Below are 23,990 nucleotides of genomic sequence, written 5' to 3'. Positions count from 1 at the left end.
CATATTATAGAATAAACAGAACGATCTTAGGTCCACGCTGCACATGTCATATAACTTTTACAAATTCCATTCCTTTCCATCAAAGCACAATGTTGGTACAATCCAAGTACACAATTAAGAATATATATGTACAATATTATTACTCACAATGCGTTAGGTTCCGCGATGTTTCCTCCAGCACAAGACCTACACAAATGTTTCACACACACATTCAATGAATAATCCGTTCAATTCAAACACTTTCTTTCATTAATTCATTTTACTTTTCGTTCATTATCCATTCATCTATAGGCATTGCGGAGGGACAAAACATGCTCAGAAACAAATTCAAAAGGTCAGGGAAGCTAATAGAAGAAGGCAGATTTTTTCCCTGATTTTCGCACATGCGGAAGCTCCTCACCGCACATGCGGAAAGCGTGCCGCACGTGCGGGCCATTTTAGTAGCGAAGTGCATCCCTGCCCTATTTTCTGTACGTGCAGTTGTGAGCCGCGCACGTACATCCATGAACCCTGTACGTGCGGCTGTGAGCCCCGTACGTGTGGTCCTGACTATTCTAGGCAATTTGAAGCTGAAGAAAAACTTAAGCCTCTAGGTTGATTTTCAAGCCCCAAATCATGCAAAAATAACTCAAAAACATGATACACTAGCATGATACGAGAGTAATTGCATCTCAAACACATCAATCTTGAGCCAATACCAACTTCATAAATTTCATGATCAAGCTCAAACACATAAAAACACAGGTGATCCTTCAACAAATCTTTGCTGTATACACAATCTAGAGCTCATTTCATGCATTAATCTCAAGATTGGACTCAAATCAAACAAACATGAAGAGATTTCTTGCATTTAATCCAATCCATTACATAACTCAAACCCTAGCCCAAAATCCCATTTTCTTCTTGATTCCATGACAAAGATGAGTTAGAGACACAGATTAGAAGTAGATTATCATACCTTAACCCAGGTCTAAGGTTTGCTTTTTGATTCTCTTCCAAAACTCTAGCTCTTCTTCTTCCTCTCTCTCTCTCTAACTCACTCTAGCAAGCTCTCCACCAAATGAAGAACACAAGAGGCCAAACACAAATATGGCTTATATCATAAATTTTAATTTAATCCTTACAAATTGTAATGTTTTAAAATTTCACCAAAAGCTCTATAAATCATGCTAATCACAAATATGAAGTCGGTTTTTGTTTATCACACCTCTAAGGCTTTCAATTTTTGTTCAAAGTTGTAATTGGAATAGATATTCCTACGTTCAACAAATATTATTCCAAATTCACATAATTCACATACTCAAACTTGCAAATTCATATCAAACACATAATCAAATGCACAATTAAGTAGAGTAGGGGATGGGTTATCACAGCAAGGAATATTAAGTTTCTACCGTGTCCGGAATCTACGATAGAATAAGACATTATACAGATCAAAAACTTTTTCATGGAATTCTAATAATTTAATTCGCAGAGAATTCTAAGCATATATCATACCCGGAGTTAACAGTAAATCAAAGAACTTTGTAAAATAATTATTTTTTTAAAATAAATTAATTAATTAATCAATCAAAATAATCTGACATTAAAAATCATAATTAAACTATAAAATATTTATAAAAAAAAAAACCATTGAAGCTTTACACCAACTTTAATAAAGAAAATTAAAACGCCATAGACATAAATTAAAACAATATGTAAAGTTTTCTCAGAATGTTCCCCTCGTTCAGCTCTTCTCTTATCTTTAATGGTTCAAGGTGGTAATTCTTCTCCAGGTTGAGATCATTCTGCCAATGAACTTCTTGCCTTGCATCATTCATCCAATTAGATTAAGGAAATTCTAATATACACTTTTGTTTTTAATTGTACTATATATACCTTTAATTATGTAATTTTTTTTTAATTATGATTAATTTTTTTCTTTAATTATGATATTATTTTAGTTATGATTTATGAATTTTTTTAGTTATATCTCATGTTGTATTTAGTTATAATAATTTTTTATTTATGACTTAAAAAATTAAAATTATGTATATTTTTTTAATTATAAAATATATATGGTAAACACATGCTTAAGAATGTGCACCAAAATATTTCCATCATGCCATCATTCATCCAATAACCTTTGAAACCATATCATCCAACAAATAGAATCCAATTACTTAACCTTTGAAACCATATCATCCAACAAATAGAATCCAATTGCTTTTGCTTCGCCCGTGAATCACTTCTTTTCAATTGGCCATGACACGTTGGTTGCTGCTGAGAATAGAGTTTGGGTTCAATTTGACTTATTTTTCTTCATTTTTTTTTCCCTTTAATTATCAATTAGCCTCCATCTTCACCTTAATTGCAAATTATTCTGTAAAAAGTAAAATTAAATGATTTAACTCACAATTAAAAATAAAATGAGAGAATTTAAACATATTTTCAATGGTGAATTACACTAATAGTCTCTATAGTTTGAGGTTTGTTTCACTTTGATCTCTAACTTTTTAATTGTGACACATTTGATCTTGAAATTTGAATCTTGTTTCAAATTAGGACAACTGAAAATACCATTGCTTAATTTCAATGGCAAAATCATCAATTTGATAAAATATAAACTAATTTGACAAAAATAAATATCAAAAAAATATTTTTATATTTTAAAAAATTAATTCTACCCAGTAAAGATAAAATTATATAAAATTGATAAATCTTTTAAACATTTTTTTTTACCATATTAATTATTATGTGTTTGGATGATTATCGTGTAATGGGTAGTTGTTTTTATTTTCATTAAATTAGTTTCTATTTTTCAAAAGCCAAATATGGTTAAAACTTTGATATCATTATTAAAACAATCCATTAAATCAAACAATCCAAAACTAAAAATATTTCATCTATTAAATATATCAATTACACATTAAAATCATAATACCCACCCATTACATAATCATCATCCAAACACATAATAAAAATTAATTTGGTAAAAATAAATAAATAAATGTCTAAAAGATTTATTAATTTTATATAATTTTATCTTTTGTGCGTAGAAATAATTTTTAAAAATTTAAAAATATTTGTTTGACATTTAGTTTTATCAAATTAATTTATATTTTATCAAATTGATGATTTTGCTCTTGAAATTCAGTAATGGAATCTTCAATTATTTTTATTTTGAACAAGATTCAAAATTCAAGATCAAATGTGTCACAATTGAAAAGTTGGGGATAAAAAATGACACGAGCCCCAAACTATAGAGACTGTTAATATAATTCGCTCTATTTTTAATTATGTATAAAATAAAAATTCCATTGTGGTCTATAATTTCGTATCATGGCCTATTTTGACAATTTTAAAAAAAAAAAAAAAAGTTAACTTAATAGTTTGTTAACTTATTTGGATCACATCATTTCTCTATTTGTGTACATATTTTTTCAAAAAAAAAAAAACTAAAACTAAAAAAATAATCAATAAGTTAAATTATTATTATTGTTATTTATTTATTTATTTTATTTTTTTCTAGTTGGCAATCCTATGCTGTGATGCTTGAAACAGGGGAAAAGTGTAACCTGAAGTCAACTCCAGTATTTGTGTTGTTTTTTTTTTAAATAAAAAATGTTAACTGACTCCTAGTAAAATTTTTGTTAGGCTTCGACAAAGGCTTAACAAAAATCTCACCAAACAATACAATCATCAAGTAATCGTGTTGAAGTTCTATGTCAGAAAGTTCAAAGACTTTCTTAGAGTAAGAAAAAAAAAAAAAAGAAAAAAAAAAATGATGATGTAAATGATTAAATAAACAATCAAATATAAGTAAAGTACATTAAGACTATTCGTATCTAAATTTAAACTACTCCTATGTAGATTAGATCTACTCCAATGATAGAAAAGCGATGAAAATTAAGTCATGTATTGATTTTTTGGTTCTCTTCACAATAGAGCCATCAATGACAATTTATACAAAAAAAAATATAGAAAAAAACTTCTATTAACTATCATCTAACCGCCCATATAACTTTCACATTCTTGCATTGTCACTTGTCCTCCATCCATTGAATCTTCAAAATTTGACTTAACTTCTTTTAACTTTCAAGATTTTCCTGCATAATCATAATAATAATAACAATAATAATAATAATAATAATAATAATAATAATAATAGAAAGTTAAACAAAATTTTTATTTATGGTGTAAACAATGCCCCCAACTCTTTAAGAATGAGTATTCGAATTCTTTGAGAGTTGTATAAAAATATATAATAGAAACTATGAAAATTATAATCCATTGTCCATATATATATAGTTTTTGTTTGTTGAGATCACATCCAAATGCTGCCCCATTACTGTTATATAAAAAAATAGAAATAAAATTCATAATTTCTTTTTGTAAACCACTTATCAAAATTAATTTTTGATGTGAACCACAAAGCCATTGTAGTGGTTGGATGGCAGAAATCATAATGTCAATTGACTTTAGAAAATTAATTTTTTTTGACAAAATTAACAACGTCGAAAACTTCAAATTCATCAAATGTAGGTTGTTCATAATTTTTAGCCATATTTTTTCATCAAGTTTAGCCATATTTGACTTAAAACCATGCCCTCCAATTGAATTTTCATCATCATTTTGTGATGGTTGTTCATCAAATTTAACCATATTTTATTTAAAATCATACTCTCCAATTGAATATTCACCATCATTTTGTAATGGTAATTCAACATTCTTTGTCATATTTGACTTAAAACTATATCCTCTAATTGGATTAAAATGCTTAATAGCTTTTAGCAAGACAAGTTGATTTTCTTTTTCAATTAATGGCTTAAAAAATTACCCCTCCGACATGTCATTTTTAGAACTTAATTTTTTCTTAGCCATGATTTTTGTGGAGAGAAAGTTTTGCTTGGAAAAGCCTCTCATAAACACATAAAATTTGTGCTTTTTAAGATTCTTTAATTTTTTACTCCAATGTTGAATTTCTCCATCAACTTGATAAATTAATAACTAAGTTGACGAGTTTTTTCACCAAAGTAATTTATATCTTTTTGCATCAAATAATATGACGGTGATGAAATTATTTGAAATTTTTGCCAATCAAGAGAATTAATTTCTTCTTGTAGGGCCAAAATTTCATTCTTGCGGCAATAACTTTCATCCCCACAACACTGAATTATTCTTTCCAAATCATTTGTCATACCATTATGTTGTAGAATCATTATCATAATATTGATAATCATTATGCATAGAAGATGAGGCATTCTAATAATAATTCGTACCCATTGGAACATTGCCACTCCATTAGTAGTTTGCGTTCATGGGTGCATAAGATGCAAACATGCCACTTGATGGCATATTTTCTTGATATTTTGTTTGTATCATTTTTTTTTTTCTCTCCAAGTTAGGATGATGTCCCACTGGGCATGCCAAAAATTGTTGGTAAAATTTTTATTAGGCTTAGATCAATAGAGCGTTAACCAAAATCTCACCAAACAACACAATGATCAAGCAATTGTGTTTAGGCTTTATGCCCTGAAAGTTTAAGGACTTCCTTGGAGTAAAAATAATGATAAAACAAACAAGAAAAAATAGAGAAAGAAGAAGAAAATCATGATGTAAATGATTGAATGAACAACTAAATACAAGTAAAGTACATTAAGACTATTTCTATCTAAATTAAAACTACTCCTATGTATATTAGATCTACTCCTAAGATAGAAAACAAATGAAAATCAAGTCATCTATTGATTTGTTGATCTTTACAACAGTGCCATCAATGGGAATTTATACAAAAAAAATAATAAGAAGAAGAAGAAAATATTTCTATTAACTATCATCTAACCATTCATATAACTTTCACTTTCTTATATCGGCACTTGTCTTCCACCCCTTAAATTTTCAAAACTTGATCTAACTTCTTTTAACTTTCAAAATTTTCCTATATACTAATAATAATAATACGTAATAAAAAGTTTAAATTTAATTATAATCAATTCAAATTGGGTAAATTACATTGACACCCCCTGAGGTTTATGTATATTACAGTTCATCCCTCACGTTTTGGAAATTACATCTCCCTTCCTAATGTTTAAAGTTTCATTACAGATTCTCCCATTAGCAATTTAATTTTTTTAAATACCAATTTTGCCCTCATTGGGTAAATTACATTGACACCCCTCACATTTTAGAAATTACAATCTCCTCCCTAAGGTTTAAAGTAGCATTACCAATTGCCCCCTCGGTTAGTATTAGTTGGAAAAAAAAATTCATTGAAAAAAAAATTATTTGAAAAAAAAATTAATCAAAAAAAATTTTCTTAGTAAAATTTTTAAATTTCTGTTTAAAAACAAACGTAAACTCATTTTTTGAATTTACGTTTTTTTTTTTCTCAAATTTACAAACTGAGACAACCATTTATAAACCAAAAAATTATCAAACAAGTTTTTATGACAGTTTTTAAAATTTTTGTAAATATAAATTGAAAATAGAAAACGAAATGGTTACCAAACAGGCTTCAGATGGTAAAAATGTTGTAAAATTAACAAATAATTAAATAAGTTGTCAACGTAAGAAATAATTTATCAAAATATTCTTAGGATATGTATGGCTTGATTTTTAGATTTTTTTTAAAAAAATTAAAAATTAAAAATTAATTTGGTTAAGAAATAAAAAATAAAAAATAATTATCATTTTAACTTTTGGGCAGGTTATATACATACATATGGCTGTTTCAATTTAATTTGTAAAAAATTATTTATAATCACTCGAAAGATAAAATTATATAAAAATGATAATTGTTTTTTATTTTTTATTTCTTAACCAAATTAATTTTTAATTTTTTAAAAAAAAAATTCTAAAAATCAAACCATACATAGCCTAAGAATCTTTTGATAAGTCATTTTTTACGTTGGTAACTTATTTAATTATTTGTTAATTTTATGATATTTTTACCATCTAAAGCCTGTTTGGTAACCATTTCGTTTTCAATTTTCAATTTATATTTACAAAAATTTTAAAAACTGTCATAAAAAACTTGTTTGATAATTTTTTTGGTTTATAAATGGTTGTCCCAATTTATAAATTTGAAGAAAAAACGTAAATTCAAAAAATAAGTTTACATTGGTTCTTAATAAGAAATTTAAAAATTTTACTAACAAATTTTTTTTTTCAATGAATTTTTTTTCCAACTAATACTAATCGAGGGGGCAATTGATAATGCTCCTTTAAACCTTAGGAAGGAGATTGTAATGTCTAAAATGTGAGGGGTGTCAATATAATTTACCTAATGAGAGCAAAATTGATATTTAAAAAAATTAAATTATTGAGAAAAAATCTATAATGAAACTTTAAACCTTAGGAAATGAGATATAATTTCTAAAACATGAGAAGTAAAACTATAATAAATATAAACTTCAGGGTGTCAATGTCATTTACCCATTCAAATTTTATTTAGGGTCGACCAAATGATTATTTAATAATATAAAATAAAACAATGCGATGATAAAATGGATGAACAATGAGTGGTGTTGGAAATTTGGTTCTCAGATTTTTTTTTTTTTTTTGATTTTTTTTTTACTAAAAGACAAAAGTTTTGTAAAATCAAGAAAAATAAATTTAAATAAAATATCACATCTAATTTCATAATCATTTTACTTTTTTTCTCACAAACATTACATTCAACCACAAAAAAATTCAACTATCTTTCCAAACACTAAAAAATTTTTATCCAATAATATCCTACAACTAAAAAAATCTACATAAAAACTCACTTGCAAAACACCCACAATTTGAACTGAGGAAACAGAGGGATTTGGATCCTCTGTCCATATCCATTCTCAGAGAGAGAGAGAGAGATATGGATGGGAGAGAAGTGAAGGCAGAAGAAGAAGAAGAAGAGCATGAGATTGTGATAGTCGGCGGTGGGATTTGTGGTCTTGCCACCGCCCTTGCTCTACACAGGTTACTCCTCATCCTCACACTGTTTTATTTTTATTTCTTTAAATGGTAAACGGAGATGTATAGTGATGATTAATGAGGAAATTGATTAAGAAAAAAAAATGAACATAAAAATGATATTGAAAAGTGCAGGAAGGGTGTGAGAAGTGTGGTTCTGGAAAGATCAGAGACATTGAGGGCAACTGGTGCAGCTATTGGGATCTTGGCTAATGGTTGGCTCGCCCTTCATCAGCTTGGCCTCGCTTCTCTTCTCAGACAATCTTCTCTTCCTCTTCAGCGGTATATATATATATATATATTCACACACTAGATGTTTGAATTTTCCATGTGTGTTTGAAATTCATAGTTGTAAGGATTGGGCGTCGTTCCTGTCCAAATCTCGACCGAAGGGTGCTATCTACGGGTGTGGTTTTGATGATTCGAAACCCGTCATGTTATTAGATTTTGCGTGTATGTAGATTAGGTCGATATGATATTCGTAGGCAATTAATTTTATTGAATTGGTCTCTAAAAAAAATTTATGGTCAATATATTTTTAAAAATAAATCATCTATTTTTGCATTAAAATAAACACGTTACAAATGTCATATCAATCTAATTATTATTATTTATTTATTTTATGAATAATATACACAGAATGCCTAATAAAATAAACGATTCGGATCATTGCACCGGACCTGTGGTGGCCCCACAGGCCCTTACAACCATCCTTTTAAACCGGAGTACAATCCATCCCGATAACATATACATACACCCCACTTATGACGTTTGTAGTTTTTAATTATGACCTATTGTATTGTATTCGTTATAATTTGAATACAACCAAATATGTTTTTTTATTATACCTTTATATGGTATTTGATTATTACTTATTAAGTTTCTGATAATAACTTATGAAAATGAATCACCCATAGAATAGATATACATATTTACATCTTTTATTTTGCCCTACCACAAACTGGTTGATAAGTCAATGATTTGCTTTGTGTTTTTATATTCGGCATATAAGAGTCCAAGAAGTGTTATTCATTTGAGAAATGCTATTCCCATTTCACTTTTTTATAAATGCTCTAAAAGAAAGAAAAGAGTGATGGAGGACATGAATGAAATAGAGAACCAAAAAATAAAGTTACATGATTATTATGACTTAGATAACTCTAACAAGGAGCCTTATGCAAAAGCTTATTATCTTATCAACAAAGTAAAAACGAGATTTATGTTAAAATAATATCACAATCAACAAACTCCAATTTTGATGGGAGCTTTTTCTGATTTTCCATGATTTTGTATTTTTTTTTTTTATGCAATTTTTATTTATTTTTGTGACTTCGACTTAAATTAGTGAATGGTGGTTGATAGGTAGTGAAAAACAAGTTACAAATACAATAACAATACTACGTTGCTTGAGCACCTGTGCTATTTTAGCATAATAAATACTACACATGAGTGGAGCAACTCGTAACAAATTTGTTTTAAGTGCACTTTTATTGTGCTAGAATAACTCCCAAAAACAAAAAAAAAACAAAAAAAAAAAAGAGAAAATATCGTTTCATCTTTTAAACTTTTATGTATTTTTCAATTTGACCCTCAGATTTCAATTAATATCAATTTTACAATCAAACTTTTGAAATTTTGATCAATTTGGCCATTACTGTCACATTCCGTCTACAATTGGACCGAATATGGTGACGGAGGGCAAATTGATTTTTAAGGTATAGTTTGGGAGTAAAATGAAATTTCAAATGAACTTAGGTGCTACGTCAGCACAGTTCTTTTAATTGTAAACGGAATGTGACGGCAAGGCTCAAATTTATCAAAATTTTGAAAGTTTGAGCGTAAAATTGATATTAATCGAAGTCTGGGGGTCAAATTGAAAAATGCGTGAAATTTTGGGGAGCAAAATGATATTTTCTCAAAAACAAAAATTTCTACACCTTTGAAAATGATCTTCGCTGTGAAACTTCAAGCAACACATTGGGTATGGAGATCCAAGTGTTTTTTTTGTATTGGGAGCACCAAAATGATGAAAACATAAAACAACAAGAAAAGAAAAGAAAAGAAAAGAATCACTTTGCTTGGTTTGGGTTCTCTAAAACAAATTTTTCAGAAAATTCTACTTTCTAATTTTTTATATTTTTTTGTTTTACTGAATTTTTTTAATATTTTAAGTATTTTTTTAAATTTTAGGCACACCTAACATAAATACACTTCAAAAGTATAATTTTCGAGAAAAAAAATCTTAAAAAATTCACTAAATACCAAAAATATAAAAAAAAAAATGAAAATTCAGTATATTTTATGTATTTTTGTGTATTTCTTAATTTTTTGAAATATTTTTTTCACAAATATTTTACTTTTTAGATACATTTAAGTAAGGTGCATCTAAAAAAGTAAAAAAACAAATGATTAAAATTTTAAAAATATTCACTAAAAATAAAAAAACACAAAAAACAAAACACTCAATTTTTAAAAAACTGAATTCAGAAAACTGAAATTAAACACACTTAATAATATTACCTTGGTTTTCTCTCACCGTAGTTAAAAATTATATAAGCCTATGAGTAGCAACATACAAGTGAGAAAATTTTGAGCAATGCTACATGCATATGCAGAAAATTAGAGCAATACTACAGAATAATGTTTGGTGGCCCGAATTTTGTGGCTCAAATGATCCGAATTCTGTAAAACGACGTCGTTGTACACCCAAAACGACGTCGTTTTGGGTGTTTCGAGCCATTCGAGTCATGTATTTTCGGGCCACCAACCATTGCTGAATACTACATGCACACAGAATAAATGCACAAAAACATATAAAAGTGGTCCCCCCCCCCACCATTCAAGATTTGAATATGGACCAACAATTAAATTTTTGCACAATTTTATGTGCACATATCTTTTTCGAAAAATTATTATGCAAACATATCCAGAAAAAATAAATAAATAAATTGCAACTTCTTTGTAATTTATTTTTGTTTTTTCTCGAGTGTATATTTTACATGAATGATTGCATAGGTCCTTTCTTCCTATATAGGAAAATGTGATGGTGTGAAAACTCAGTTGTATAGCTTGTGTATAAATAATACCAGATCTATTCATATTTTTTATTAATCTTCAACCCACTACCACTGGTAGAATTTAATAAAAAAAATTATGTCTAGAGCCAAAATATTAATTACCATTTGATTGCCTAGCTAGGCCGATGCAAGTAACTCAAAAGCTCAAATTGGTTTTTGTGGTAGTTCAATTTTGAATGAGAACATAAGCTTGCAATTTTCAATCTCTTTTGTAATTCTTACATTACGACTAAATAATGATGGAATAGGAGGTGATCACACCATAATACAGTGCACCCTCCTGTATCCAATTGATCCTCTTGGAGTGGTGACAAACCTCTCATGTGGGAACTTGTTTGGCAGTTACAGTTTCATTTCAATTTGAATTCTATTGGACAAAACACTTGGAAAAGAGTTGCATCCTATTTTATCACACATAACAACTCTGAAAAAGAGTTATGTCTCACACTTAAACGGGATGCCTCGGTGAGTTATTTATATCACAAACAGAAATGCTAGGTGCATAGAATTAGAACACAGAATTGTGTTCTAGTGTTTATGTATCACAAATTTCCCCCACTCTCGGATGAGTTTCTACATGCAACATACACCCTTGCGGGAATTTCGGAACCTTTAAAAAATAAAAACACGGATAAATGTGAAGCAAATTTCAAATTATTGCAAAGTAGTCTATGGTTAATGCATGTTTCCAGGCATATATACTACTTCTAACTATATGGCCATTGCACAAGTATAGGGTTCGAGAGGTATGGCTTGATAAGGGTTCAACCAAAGAAACATCATTTGGGTAAGCTCAAATGTTTAATTCTCATTTTCTTTATTTATTTATTTTATGTTTCTGAATTAGGCTGTTTTTCAATTGGGGGTTCTAATTTATAAAATTAATGAGCCCAAAATTAATGAGGATATTTGGGACTTAATTACGCAAAAGGGATGGAATGAATCCAATTAAATATATTTTAATAAATGCCAAAAAAAAAAAAACAAAATTTAAGCCAACTTTTGATAGGATAGGCATGGTGAAACTCGATGCTTGAAGCGGAGTGACCTTATCAATACACTTGCAGACGCTTTGCCACCACATACAATACATTTTGGGTGCCAGATAGTAGGCGTTAAGCTGGATCCTTTAACTTCCTATCCAATTCTCCAACTTCTTGATGGCAGGTGTATTGTTGCCAAGGTAATTAATTAATGTTCATCATCAATCTTCACTGCGTTGCTTTTGTATGACAATTGTGTACAATAACATACTCTGTAACCAATTTATTATGCATGCACATGTACATGATCAGCATTATGATCCATCTTGTGTTGTAGTGCAAACATGCATAGCTAGCCCTTTTATTTTATCTTTGTCCTCCAAAGCTTGAATTGAGGAAGGACCTTTAAAGATCATTGAAATTAGTTTCCTGTGTGTTTGAGGTTGGAATCATTTCCTTTACAATACTTATTAACATCAATTTCTAATTTCATGCGACATGGGAGATGTCTCTTCCTCATGAAGTCAAACAAATAATGTTGTAATATATATATATATATACACATTTGATAGCAAGAAATTGCAAATTACTTGCATATATAGCTGCATATTGGGGTATGAAGAACTCTCTAGAAAACTTGTGTTTTCCTAGCTTGTTTAGGTTGCTGCTTGTAACCAGATCGACAAAAAAGAGCTATTATTGCATAATTTTAGCAATGTCATCCATGCATATTGTAATCTTGTGCCTCTTAGTCAATAAGGGCACTTGAGTAATAGACTGGAGCTCGTCAAAAACATTCAGGTATTTGTATTCATACACCGAAATACACATACAAGCTTGAAGGCTTCATTAGGTTTGTGATAAATTGGTTGAATCAATCTCTATTCATTATTCGACCCAACCATTTGAATAAATTTAGGCTCAAAGCTTGAGAACCTTTTTAAAAGAGCAAGATAAACATATCTCAAACACAAGAGATGAACTTTTAAGAGGGAAAATATAAATTGTGTAACCAAATGTTTAAATTACTTAACCCCAAGGGGTTTGGCTTAGTAGATGAAGAAAGCAACCAAAGGGCTTACCACCCAAGAGGTCACGGGTTTAAGACCCACAAAGTTCAAACTTTCCAAACCTTGAGGCCATTGAAGGTTTGTCTTGTTGTTAACTTCAGAGCCCCAGGATTCAGTCGAGGTGTGCATAAGCTGGCCCGAACACCTGGTTATCAAAAAAAAAATGCTTAAATCACTTTATTTCTCATGCACACTCTTTTCTTTTATAGATAAATTGTCTGGTCCATTAATTCATCAGGTGCACCTAACAAATCAATATGTGAATTTGAATTATCTACTAATTTTAGTTTTAAGAAGATGAAATACTAATATTGACAGTAGTGAACTAAAAACAATTTGAGAGGAAAGTTACTAATCTTGCAGGTTTTGATTGGATGTGATGGAACAAATTCGGTGGTAGCTGACTTCCTCAAGTTAAAACCCCCAAAAGCATTTCCCCTGTCTGCTGTGAGAGGTTTGACGAAGTATCCAAGTGGCCATGCATTTGCCCATGAATTTGTCCGAATGAGGAGGAATAACATTATGGTAGGAAGAGTTCCAATTGATGATAAGTCAGTCCACTGGATGGTGGGTCAACAATCCACTCCTAAAGGTAATAGTATTTTCTAATACGTTTGATTTAATATGCTAGTTGCTTTCTCTGTGTGCTTATAAATAGCGTAGGATGTGCAAATGTGCACAAGGTCAGTCTATAGGCGGTTTGCTCTTCTTCTTCTTTTTTTGTTTTTTGTTTTTATGTTGTTTACCTGCACGTGGACAGACGCCAGGGCTTTACAAAATCCAGACCTTATTAGACAGTCAACCCTACCCTTAATCTATGGTTTCCCACCTGAAATTCAACAAATGATCGAAGACAGTGACGTAGAATCTTTATCTCTCACGCGCTTGAGATATCCTGCTCCATGGGACTTGCTATTGGGAAAATTTCGAAAAGGAACAGTAACAGTAGCTGGGGATGCAATGCATGCTATGGGTCCATTCCTTGGACAAGGTGGTTCGGCAGGTTTGGAAGATGCTATTGTTCTCGCTAGATGTTTGTATCAGAAACTTAGTGAAGTTGATCAAATCCAAAGCCGAAGTCAGATGATGATGCATAAAGTTGGAGAAGCAATGGATCAGTATGTGAAAGAGCGGAGGATGAGGGTGGTGCGATTGTCGATGCAAACTTATCTCACTGGTTTGCTAGTGGGACCTTCATCAATGTTGGTGAAATTGGCTAGTATTGTTCTGATGGTTATTTTCTTTCGTAAGCAAAATGATCATTCTAGGTATGATTGCGGTCCCTTGTGATGTAGAAACTTTGCTATATAAATTGTTTTCGTTGTTGCTTCTATTGCTGTTACTCTACTACACTCCTTATTTATGTATGTATTGTGAAATCATTGTTCTACATTTAATAAGTATTTCTGCAAATGTTTTGCTATATTTAGATGTTTTCTTGAAATGATTTGAGGCCTAAATTTCTCGAGCCTTTTGTATCGTTAAAGTCATTTTCCTCAAAATATGTCGTATTCTAATTTTTAAATTGTTTCATTCAGTTGGTTTTTCATTGTTTTTATGGGGTTTTTATTTTTTTTGTTCTAATTTTTCTAATTGTGGTATTAAGTTGTTTTTTAATGTTCATTTTAGTGTGTTTTTGTATTTTTTTTTTCCTCCAAATTGAGCAAATTCACTTTCGTTATTTTTATATCATTATTATTTTCTTTTAACGTGATATTTTTATATCATTAGGTTATTATGTTTCCTCCTCTCTAATAGCGAAAGCAGGCGTTTTTATCATTTGTTTTTTTCCCCTAATATTTTAGGGTTTTTTTTATTTTTTATTTTTTTGTATTCTAATTTTTAAATTATTTAATTTAGGTGGTATTTTTTTGTTTTTATGGGTTGTTTTCAAATGTTAATTCAAGTGTTTTCAGTTTTAATTCAGCTTTTTTTCATAATGTTTTAGTTGTTTTATGGTTTTTTTAATTCTAATTTTTAATTATTTAATTCAATTAGTTTTTAATTCAGTTATTTTTACAAAAATTTTAGGTTCTTTAGTCAAAACAAATTAATACAGTAAAAATATTTCACAAAATTTTGAATTTTTTTCAATTGAAGAGAAAAATAAATAGAACTAACCAAACTATGGGGAAAAGAAATTCTTCAAAGCAATCTTTAGCTTCAAATTATGTGAATAATATGAGAAATTAGGGTTTTTTAATTTTAGGATTTTTTTTTTATTTTATTTGTGTAACTTTTATTATAAAAGTTATAACTTCCTTTATGATACATATTTTTAAAATTAATACATTATATATTGATACCTCGAGCGATAGGTCAGATTCATGTCACGTTTGTAGGTTTTCAATTGCAAATTGACAATTCCATACTGAGTGAATTCCATTAACGGTTTCTGTAATTTTGAATTTGTGTTATTTTGATTTTTAAATTTTTAATTGTGATACATTTAATTTTAAATTTTAAATTTTGTTCTAAATAAGGATAATTGAAGACACTATTGCTTTATTTCAAAGGCAAAGTCATCAATTTGATAAAATACAAATTAGTTTGACAAAAATAATTGTCAAAAAATTATTTCTGAATTTTTAAAAAATATTTCTACCTATAAAAAATAAAATTATATAAAAATTATAAATCTGTTACATTTTTATTTTTTACTAAATTAATTCTTAATATGTGTTTGGATGATAATCATATAATGAGTGGTTGTTTTATTGATATTTTTAGATAGTTATCATGTAATGATAGTTATAAAGGTTTTGTTTAATATATGAAATATTTTTAATTTTGAATTTTTTAATTTAATGTATTGGTTTAATAAGGATATTAAAGTTGTTGTCATATTTGACTTTTGAAAAAATAGAAGCTAATTTAATGAAAACAAATATCAGGAAAAAAAAATATATTTCTACCATCTCAAAAGATAAAATTTTATAAAAATAATGCGTTTTTAATTTTTTTACTAATTTAATTTTTAGTTTCTTAGAAAAAATTTATAAAAATAGATTCTAAAAATCTAATTAAACAGAACTTTAAAACCAAGAAAGTTCTAACATTATTCATTAAAAAAAAAAAGGTCATTACATTTCAAACATACATACAAGTTAACCAATACAAAATAAGTTCTATGACAACTTTGCACTTGAAGTGGACCGTTTACAAATGAAATATCTTTGATTGTCTTTATTTAGAACAAGATTCAATCAAATTATACCTTGTGTCTCATTAAATGGGGTCTGCTACATTAATCTTTCGTCTCTATTCGGCTCTATCAAAGACTATTTGGTTAGTCAAATTAAAGAGATTCATATCTCTATTCACTACACCATCTCACATCAATCTATGTCTATCTCTTCCCCTAGCATTTCCATCTATCGTAATTGTATCGTCTCTTTTCACTATTGACTTCATTGGTCTCCATTATATATGATCAAGCCAACTTAATCTACTCTATCTCTAACTTATTTTCTATCGATATTATTTATACACATTCACGAATATATTCATTACTAACTCTATATTTTTAAAAAGCTTATTAACAGTCATAAAATATGATATGATATTGTTAACATATAAAAATCATGAAATACAATAAGTTATTTTGTGCCTCTCAAGTTATTTTTTGTTTGGTCATCTTTTTTTTTTTTGGGTACATCAAAATAATTTTGGTCATCAATTAAGAACACAATGTAATGATATTACATAGATGGTATTCGTGACTATTGAATAAGAGGATAATAGTATTATTTTATAGGAAAAATTAGTCTAAGATCTCTCTCCCATTTTTAGTAATGGAAGAGATCCACAATATTATTTTGGCCCTGTTTGGTAGAGCTGTGGGAAAGTGCTTATAGCTTATGCCTAAACAGCTTATAGCTTATAACTATGAACATAAGCTGATTTCTGACTTATAAATTAAGCATCTCCTGCCCCACTCAAAGAATAAGCTGATTTCTGACTTCCAAAAAGCTATAAGCTAAACCAAACACATCAAAATAGCTTAAATTAAGCTGAAAGCTGAAATAAGCTGCTTTTAAGTTCTGCCAAACAGGCACTTTATAATATCTAAGGTCCCTCAACCCTACACACATATATCACAGAGAAATTTGACTCTCTCAAATCAAATCTCATTTCTCTCTCTCTCTCTTCCCTATTTCGTCGTCTCTCTCTCTCTAAATCCAAACCTCACTTAATCAAATCTCCAAATCTCTCTTCCGAAAACGAATCGGAATCGAAATCCAAACCCAAACCCGAATCCAAATCCAAATTCAGAGTCGAAATAGCATTCGCGTTCATCAACATCGCGTAATTCTCTCTCTGAATCTACAAATTCATCAACCCAAATCTGGCAACACAATGATTTGTAGTGCCCTAGATTGTTCAGTTCCGGTTGGTTTCGCCGAAGAAGAAGCAACTTTTCCAGCAAGTAATCGACGAATTCAACCCCACTACCACCACCACTTTGTTTTTGCTTTGGCTCCGACCTTTGATTCTTTCTCGTGCGCTTCAACACAGCAAGGAAGAAACTGTCGATTTCCATGACAACCACCGCAAAGTTTATCTTGCCGGTGATGGGTATTTTTCGGCGAATCTCAGTAGATGACTCTAATAATAGCTCCTAAAAAGGCTAACCCTGAATTTCCTTTAGCTGCACTATCTAACCAAGTAAGAACTAATCCTAGTAGAATTTTGAAATTGAAGACTTGTTTTCCGTTCAATAGCATTTGCCAAAACTGATTGGGTAGGTATCTGGTTTGTTCAAATTTCTCAAATTGTTCAAATTCTCTGGTAGGTCTTTGCTTTGTTCAAATTTCTCTGGTAGGTCTCAAATTTCTCTGGTAGGTCTCTGGTTGTTCAAATTTCTCTAGTATTGGATTTTCTTTGCATTAGCAATTTTTTCAACAAAATTAAAATTTCTATAGAGAGAAACAAAGAATCTCTTGGTTTGATTTCTGCTTTTCAACTCCAAATTGATTGTTCTTATTGCATTTATGATTCTGACTTTGGATTTTCTCTGCATTAGCATTTTTTTTCAACAGAATCGAAATTTCTGTGGGTTGCCAGGAATTATCCTCCTCATGCCCACGCGAATTGACCCAATTTTCTATATAAATTAGCATCACAGTATGCTAAAAGTTCAGTACAAATTGAAGAGTCTGATATCAACTATTAACCCTAGACAGAGCACTAGATATACAAGCCTCTCAATAGCACATTCTCAACGAAGAAAGCTCACAGTATAGGAATATAACATCTTCCATCTCCTTTTACTTTTAGTGTTGTGTTGTCATATGCATCCAAATCACTGAAGCCATCAAACTGCAGACAACACAAGTAAATTTCTCTGGTTTAGAGGGAGATTTTCTCTAGGTTTGAGTGAATTTCTTTGGGGTGGAGAGGGAATTTCTCTGGTTTTGAAGAATTTCTCTTGGTTGAAGTGAATTTCTCTGGAAAATCTAGAGAAATTCTTCTTTTCCCAAAATTTCTCTAGTGAGATTTTCTCTGCGAAATTGAATTTTCTCTGGATCAATTTAAGGGACCTTAGACATAATTAAAATATTGAATGTCCTTTATGCTATAAAATCTTAATATCAGGGACCCTAAAAAAAATTTCTCATTTTATATATATATATATAGTGATATTAAAAAAAAGTAACAAAAATAATAATAATAAACAAATGATATATAGTATTTTATTAGAATAAATTAGACATTTTTTTCTTTTATGTTTGACCATTTTTTTTTTACTTTGGTCCTTAAAATTTATATTTTTCTCATTTTGACTCTTCATATTTTAAAGTTAATTTTTATCAAAAATTAGACATAAAATATCATAATAACTGTCACATAACATAAAAAAAAATATTATTATATTAAAATTTAAGTTTATATTAGAGATGTGAGTTATATATAATAAAATATTTGTATGCTACACGACTGTTAATGTGTCATTTTTTGTTAATTTATAATAGAAATTGGTTGAAGAGTAAATTAGGAAAAACTTAAAACATGAAGAGCCAAATTGAGAAAAAAATAAATTTTAAGTGTCAATGTAGAAAAGTGATCAAACATAAAGGGCACAAAGAGTAATTTTCCTTTTATTTTATTGAATAATTGCTCGTTAAAGGTAGTTTTTTGGTGTGCAATGCACATTGTGTACAATTTTATACAAAATTACATAGGTTGAATACAAATTCACGTAAATTTGTGAAACTTATATGATTTCGAAAATTTGTATTCAACTTATACATTTGTATGATATTATTTATAATTTTATTCAGACTCACGCAGTGTATACAATGCACACTGGAAAAAAATTTCTACTTTCGTAATAGCATCTCTAATCCTTCATCAAATTTAAATTTGATGAAATTCTTGGTGAAAATAATATCCAATCTTTTCATCAAACTTATATCAAATTAAGCTAGAAGTAAATTTTTTATCAAATCAATGATGAACCAAATCTTTTAGTAGATTTTTAATAAGTCTTTTTTCACTTATATTTGATGAAATTATTAAAAGATGAAGAACTGGAATTGGGTTTTTTTACCAAAATTGATGAAAAATGAAATTTAGAATGAGAAAGTAATTTTTTTTAAAAAAAATTGAAAAAAATTAAGAATAATTCATATAAAATAAATTTTTTTATTTAAATTTAAAATTAAATAAAATAAAAAATTTAATGAATGATTGAGGATAGTATTACACGCAAACGTATCATTAAAATTATTTTGTGATGTAAAAGTTGTGGTTCAAGTCCTCATTGCAATAGTCCAAAAAAAAAAAGAAAGAAAGACAGGTCGTCATTGCAAAGCGATGTGATGATGTCATAATGTGGTTGTTACCACGTGCCATATGAAAATCAGCAATACAAGTCAGTTGTAAGAACAAAAGTCACTTTTTTTGGTTAGTAGTAAAAGTCAAAAGTTAGCTTTTTTGGCTTTTTTTTCATTTGGCAAGTTGGTTTTTAGCCAACGATGAAATTACAATTTTACCCCTCATGGGTCACAACGTGTTACATAGGTTCAGTTGTAAATATTTTAAATAAATAGGGGTAGTTTAGTCATTTTATTATGATTTGACATCATAAACAAATATTAATCAAAAAAGTCAAAAGTCACTTTTTACCAACTTCCCAAATCATTTGTCTAAAAAAGCCAAAAGCTTAGTTAAAAGCCAAAAAGTCACTTTTTACCATCTTCCCAAAACAACCCTAAGGGTGTTTGCGGATCGATTTTGTGCGATTTGCGGTTTGATTTTGACCCGTTTGTATCTATACGGTTTGAGAAAAAGTCAACCCGTAACCGCCCGCAGTGCGGTTTGTGGGGATAAGGTTTGCAAATATGCGGGCGGTTGTGGGCGGTTTGCGGTTTACAGTTTACACTCTTTTCTTTAAAAATTAATTTTTGAATTTTTTTGTCCCATCGAATTTAGGCATCAGATTCATTTTACATATTTGTGATAACAATTTTCTGATGAGTTTACAAATAAAAAATGAATATCAATGCATTAAATGAAAGTACCCAAAACAAAGAGACCCTACACTAGCATTTTTGCCATGAAAAAAATGTATATCAATGCATTAAATGTTGTACTTAGAATTGCCAGTTCAGTAATTAATAATCAAACTAGAAGTTCCATTGACCACCAGAAGGAAAATTTTATTAGAAAAAAGTGGATGAATCACCAATGAAAATCATATAAGAAACTAAGTTTAGGATTTGATAATTCTACGGCATTAAGAAAGTTGAGAAATACTTAAAAATAAGGATCCTAGTGTCATAAAGAATATAATGGTGCTCCTGTAAAAGTTACAAAGTTGGTATATAAAAAAAATATTAATAATAATAATTAAAGTGCGAGCGGTTTTTGCGGGTTGCGGGTTTAAACTGCGACCCGCCCGCAACCCGCAAATTTGTCATATTTCAAACCATATCTACCCGTATTATGTTTGCGAAAACCGCCCATTTATATACGGGTTAGACGGGTTGAGCAGTTCGGATAAACCGTTGCTTACCCCTAAGAACATCTCTTGTGTCAAGCCAAGCTTTGTGTAATTAAAAAATGAGCAGTATGCTTACGTATCTGCCATTTAAAAGAATATATATATATATATATAAATATAATATGTATTATTTAAATGATATGTGTTTTTCTTATCAAACTTGGCCTCCGTTTGGGAAGTGGGTTGGCTTTTTAGCTTTTTGACTTTTTTGGCTATTTTAACCTGGGCTAAAAAACTTGATTTAGGAAGGACTTTTTGACTTTTTTGGCTTTTTTTGTGAAAGAAGATTGTAATGATTATGGGTTGGATGTGATGTTTTATTTGTTGTGGCTAAAATAGCCTATTTTGTCTTTTATGGCTATTTTAGCTACAAACCAACTTGCCAAACAACACCCAAGTTTGGTTTGATTTTAGGCGAGGAAAGAATTTAGAATTTTTTTTGGTTTGTTTGATTCTATATTTTGGAAATAGTTTGAGTATGGACATTGGGATGATTTGATATTTTGTTATAATTGAATAGATGTATATGAGAGAAAAAGTAATTGAAAATGATAAAGGAGAGAGAAAAAGTGATTTTGAAAAAAAAATTAAAAAATTCCCAACCAAACAAAATTTTGAAATTTTTTTAAAAAAATTATGTTTTGAGAGTTAAACCAAATAAGGCCATAATCTTCATTTTGAGTTTCATCCCCATCTTAATATAATTTTTACATAAACACCAAATGATTAGATGACAAGGATATTTTGAAAAAACTCAAAATATGAGACGCTAATGCCATCATAAGCTTTCACTTTTGAAAAAAACTTGTACTATGAAACATAAACAAAAAACTCAAAATATGAAACGTCAACACCATCTGGAGTCTTATATAATATATATATATATATTTTTATGACCGAGTGTGCAAGTCAATTTACGCATACTTCGACTAATCTGGGACCTACACAAAGCACCTCCTCTATGTGGGTTTGACAAATCTCAAGCGGAGTTAAACCTGAGACCTAGAGGAAGTACACTCCTAGGGCCTAAGTTGCACTCACTAGGCAAATCCCTTGGGATTTATAATATATATAGTTAAAAAATAGTTAAATCTCATCCTCCGAAAATTTTTTGAATCAAATTCATTGTTAAAAAATAGCAAAATTAAATTTTATCTCAAAATACTGAAGATTACCATTGCAAAGTTAAATTACCCTAATAATTATAATAACATTTTATTCATCCACAAAAAAAAAAAAGAAGAAAAAAATAATCAAAAAATTAAAAACTTTGATACTCATCTAGACCAGTGAGAGAAATGATTCATTTGATTTAGGGTTAAATATTCAAAAATTAATTGGAAAATATTGATGTGAAATTTAATTATGCTAAAATGAGGACTCACCAACAAAACCATCTAGTCAAAATATATAACTTTTTTTGTAGTAAGCTAAAAGAATAGTTTTGCACAGTTTTGACAATTATGTCACAAAGAAACTTCAACCATTTCATCCCATGACTTTCATTTTGTCATAAATAGAAGATGCCATCCATGTAAATTGTAGATCAACTGAAAATTCAGACTACCGAGAGAGAGAGAGAGAGAGAGAGAGAGAGAGAGATGGATGTTGCTGAACTGCATGCATGATATTGTAATAGTTAGGGGTGGGATATGTAGGCTTGCCAGTGCACTTGCCCTTCATAGGTGACAATTTTATTTATTTTATAAATATATTTGCATACATGCCCAATTGATTGGTACTTGCTAGTATATATATATTTATCATGCTAGTATATATATATATTGTAATATATATTGATATTAGATAATATATCGATAAAAAATGAATAATTTAGTGGTTGGTTTTTTGGATATAGGAAGGGCATGACTAGTATTGTTCTGGAAAGAGCTGAGACTCTAAGAACCATAGGAGCTAGCATAGGCATGCAATCGAATGGTTGGCACGCACTTGCTCAGCTTGATGTTGGCTTAAAGCTTAGACAAACTGCCATTCCTATTCTACGGTACATATACTTACTCATGATTTTAAATAACAATATTAAGATACATATAGATATATATATTTATCGATCGACCTATCAATTAATAGATGTATATTTCTAATTATACGGGAAGGAGATATTCGTAGCTGTCCGTACTCCTTGTGTCCAAGCTCCGTGTCTATCCGATCAACTTAAGAACACAACGACGGTGAGCTACCCGGTGATGTGTTGCCGGAAAATCCCTCCGATGGTCAAGTTAGCATACACTCAGAGAGAGAGAGAGAAAGAAAAACTCAATCAATGTCAAATTGTATCTCACCAAATGATGTTCCATCCATAGCATGGGAGGCATAGTCACGTTTACATACCTTCTGCGCATGCCTCTGTGTCCATTTACCTTTCGACGCGTGGACCTGCTCCCCTATCCTACTTTCCCATGTGTTAGCGCAAATACAGCTAAACACTACCTAACCAAACTGCCAAACGGTGTTGGCGTGAACGGACTGCCCGGTGACGTTGCCCCATCTGCCTACGACTGTATTACTTCCGGGACATGCAATGCTCCGAGCTGAGCTCCGTTATGACCGAGCTTAGTGGCCCCCCGTAATGACTGAGCACTTGCTCGGTTGGCCGGTCTACGGTGGATCTTGCACGCCGATCTCAATGAGCAAACAACGCGAACCGTGCTAGTAAAGATGTTATCCCAGCCAAATCGGACATGGGCTTTAACTGAGCACACTGCACCTGGATTGTCCCAGCCCAACTGGGCCCAAACATGCTCGGACCAATTTTAGCCCGGTCATTACTGCGGCCCAAAGCTAGATTATGAAATCTCCCTCACAATTTCCCTTTAATTCCATCTGCATTTGCATGACCGGAATTACATTACAAGGCCGGGCTAGACTTTTTTCTCAGTGGTTCATTTTGCTCGGG

The 23,990-nt window shown here is 30.0% G+C and overlaps 1 protein-coding gene across 1 annotated transcript; it reads left to right on the top strand.

Annotated features, from left to right (window-relative positions):
* The first annotated feature begins 7,769 nt into the window (after positions 1–7,769).
* LOC114268318 (monooxygenase 1) lies at positions 7,770–14,488 on the top strand. The gene is made up of 6 exons (XM_082875203.1): positions 7,770–7,941; positions 8,071–8,217; positions 11,749–11,799; positions 12,027–12,195; positions 13,429–13,657; positions 13,826–14,488. Exons 1-6 carry the CDS (start codon positions 7,838–7,840, stop codon positions 14,353–14,355), a joined length of 1,230 nt encoding a protein of 409 aa, XP_082731329.1. The 5' UTR covers positions 7,770–7,837; the 3' UTR covers positions 14,356–14,488.
* The last annotated feature ends 9,502 nt before the right edge of the window (positions 14,489–23,990 follow it).

The sequence above is a fragment of the Camellia sinensis genome, chromosome 6, assembly GCF_055761805.1.
Source record: "Camellia sinensis isolate YWXY chromosome 6, ASM5576180v1, whole genome shotgun sequence".
Taxonomy (NCBI): domain Eukaryota; kingdom Viridiplantae; phylum Streptophyta; class Magnoliopsida; order Ericales; family Theaceae; genus Camellia; species Camellia sinensis.
The sequence above is the reverse complement of the archived record's forward strand: the minus strand, read 5'-3'. Positions and strand labels throughout refer to the sequence as shown.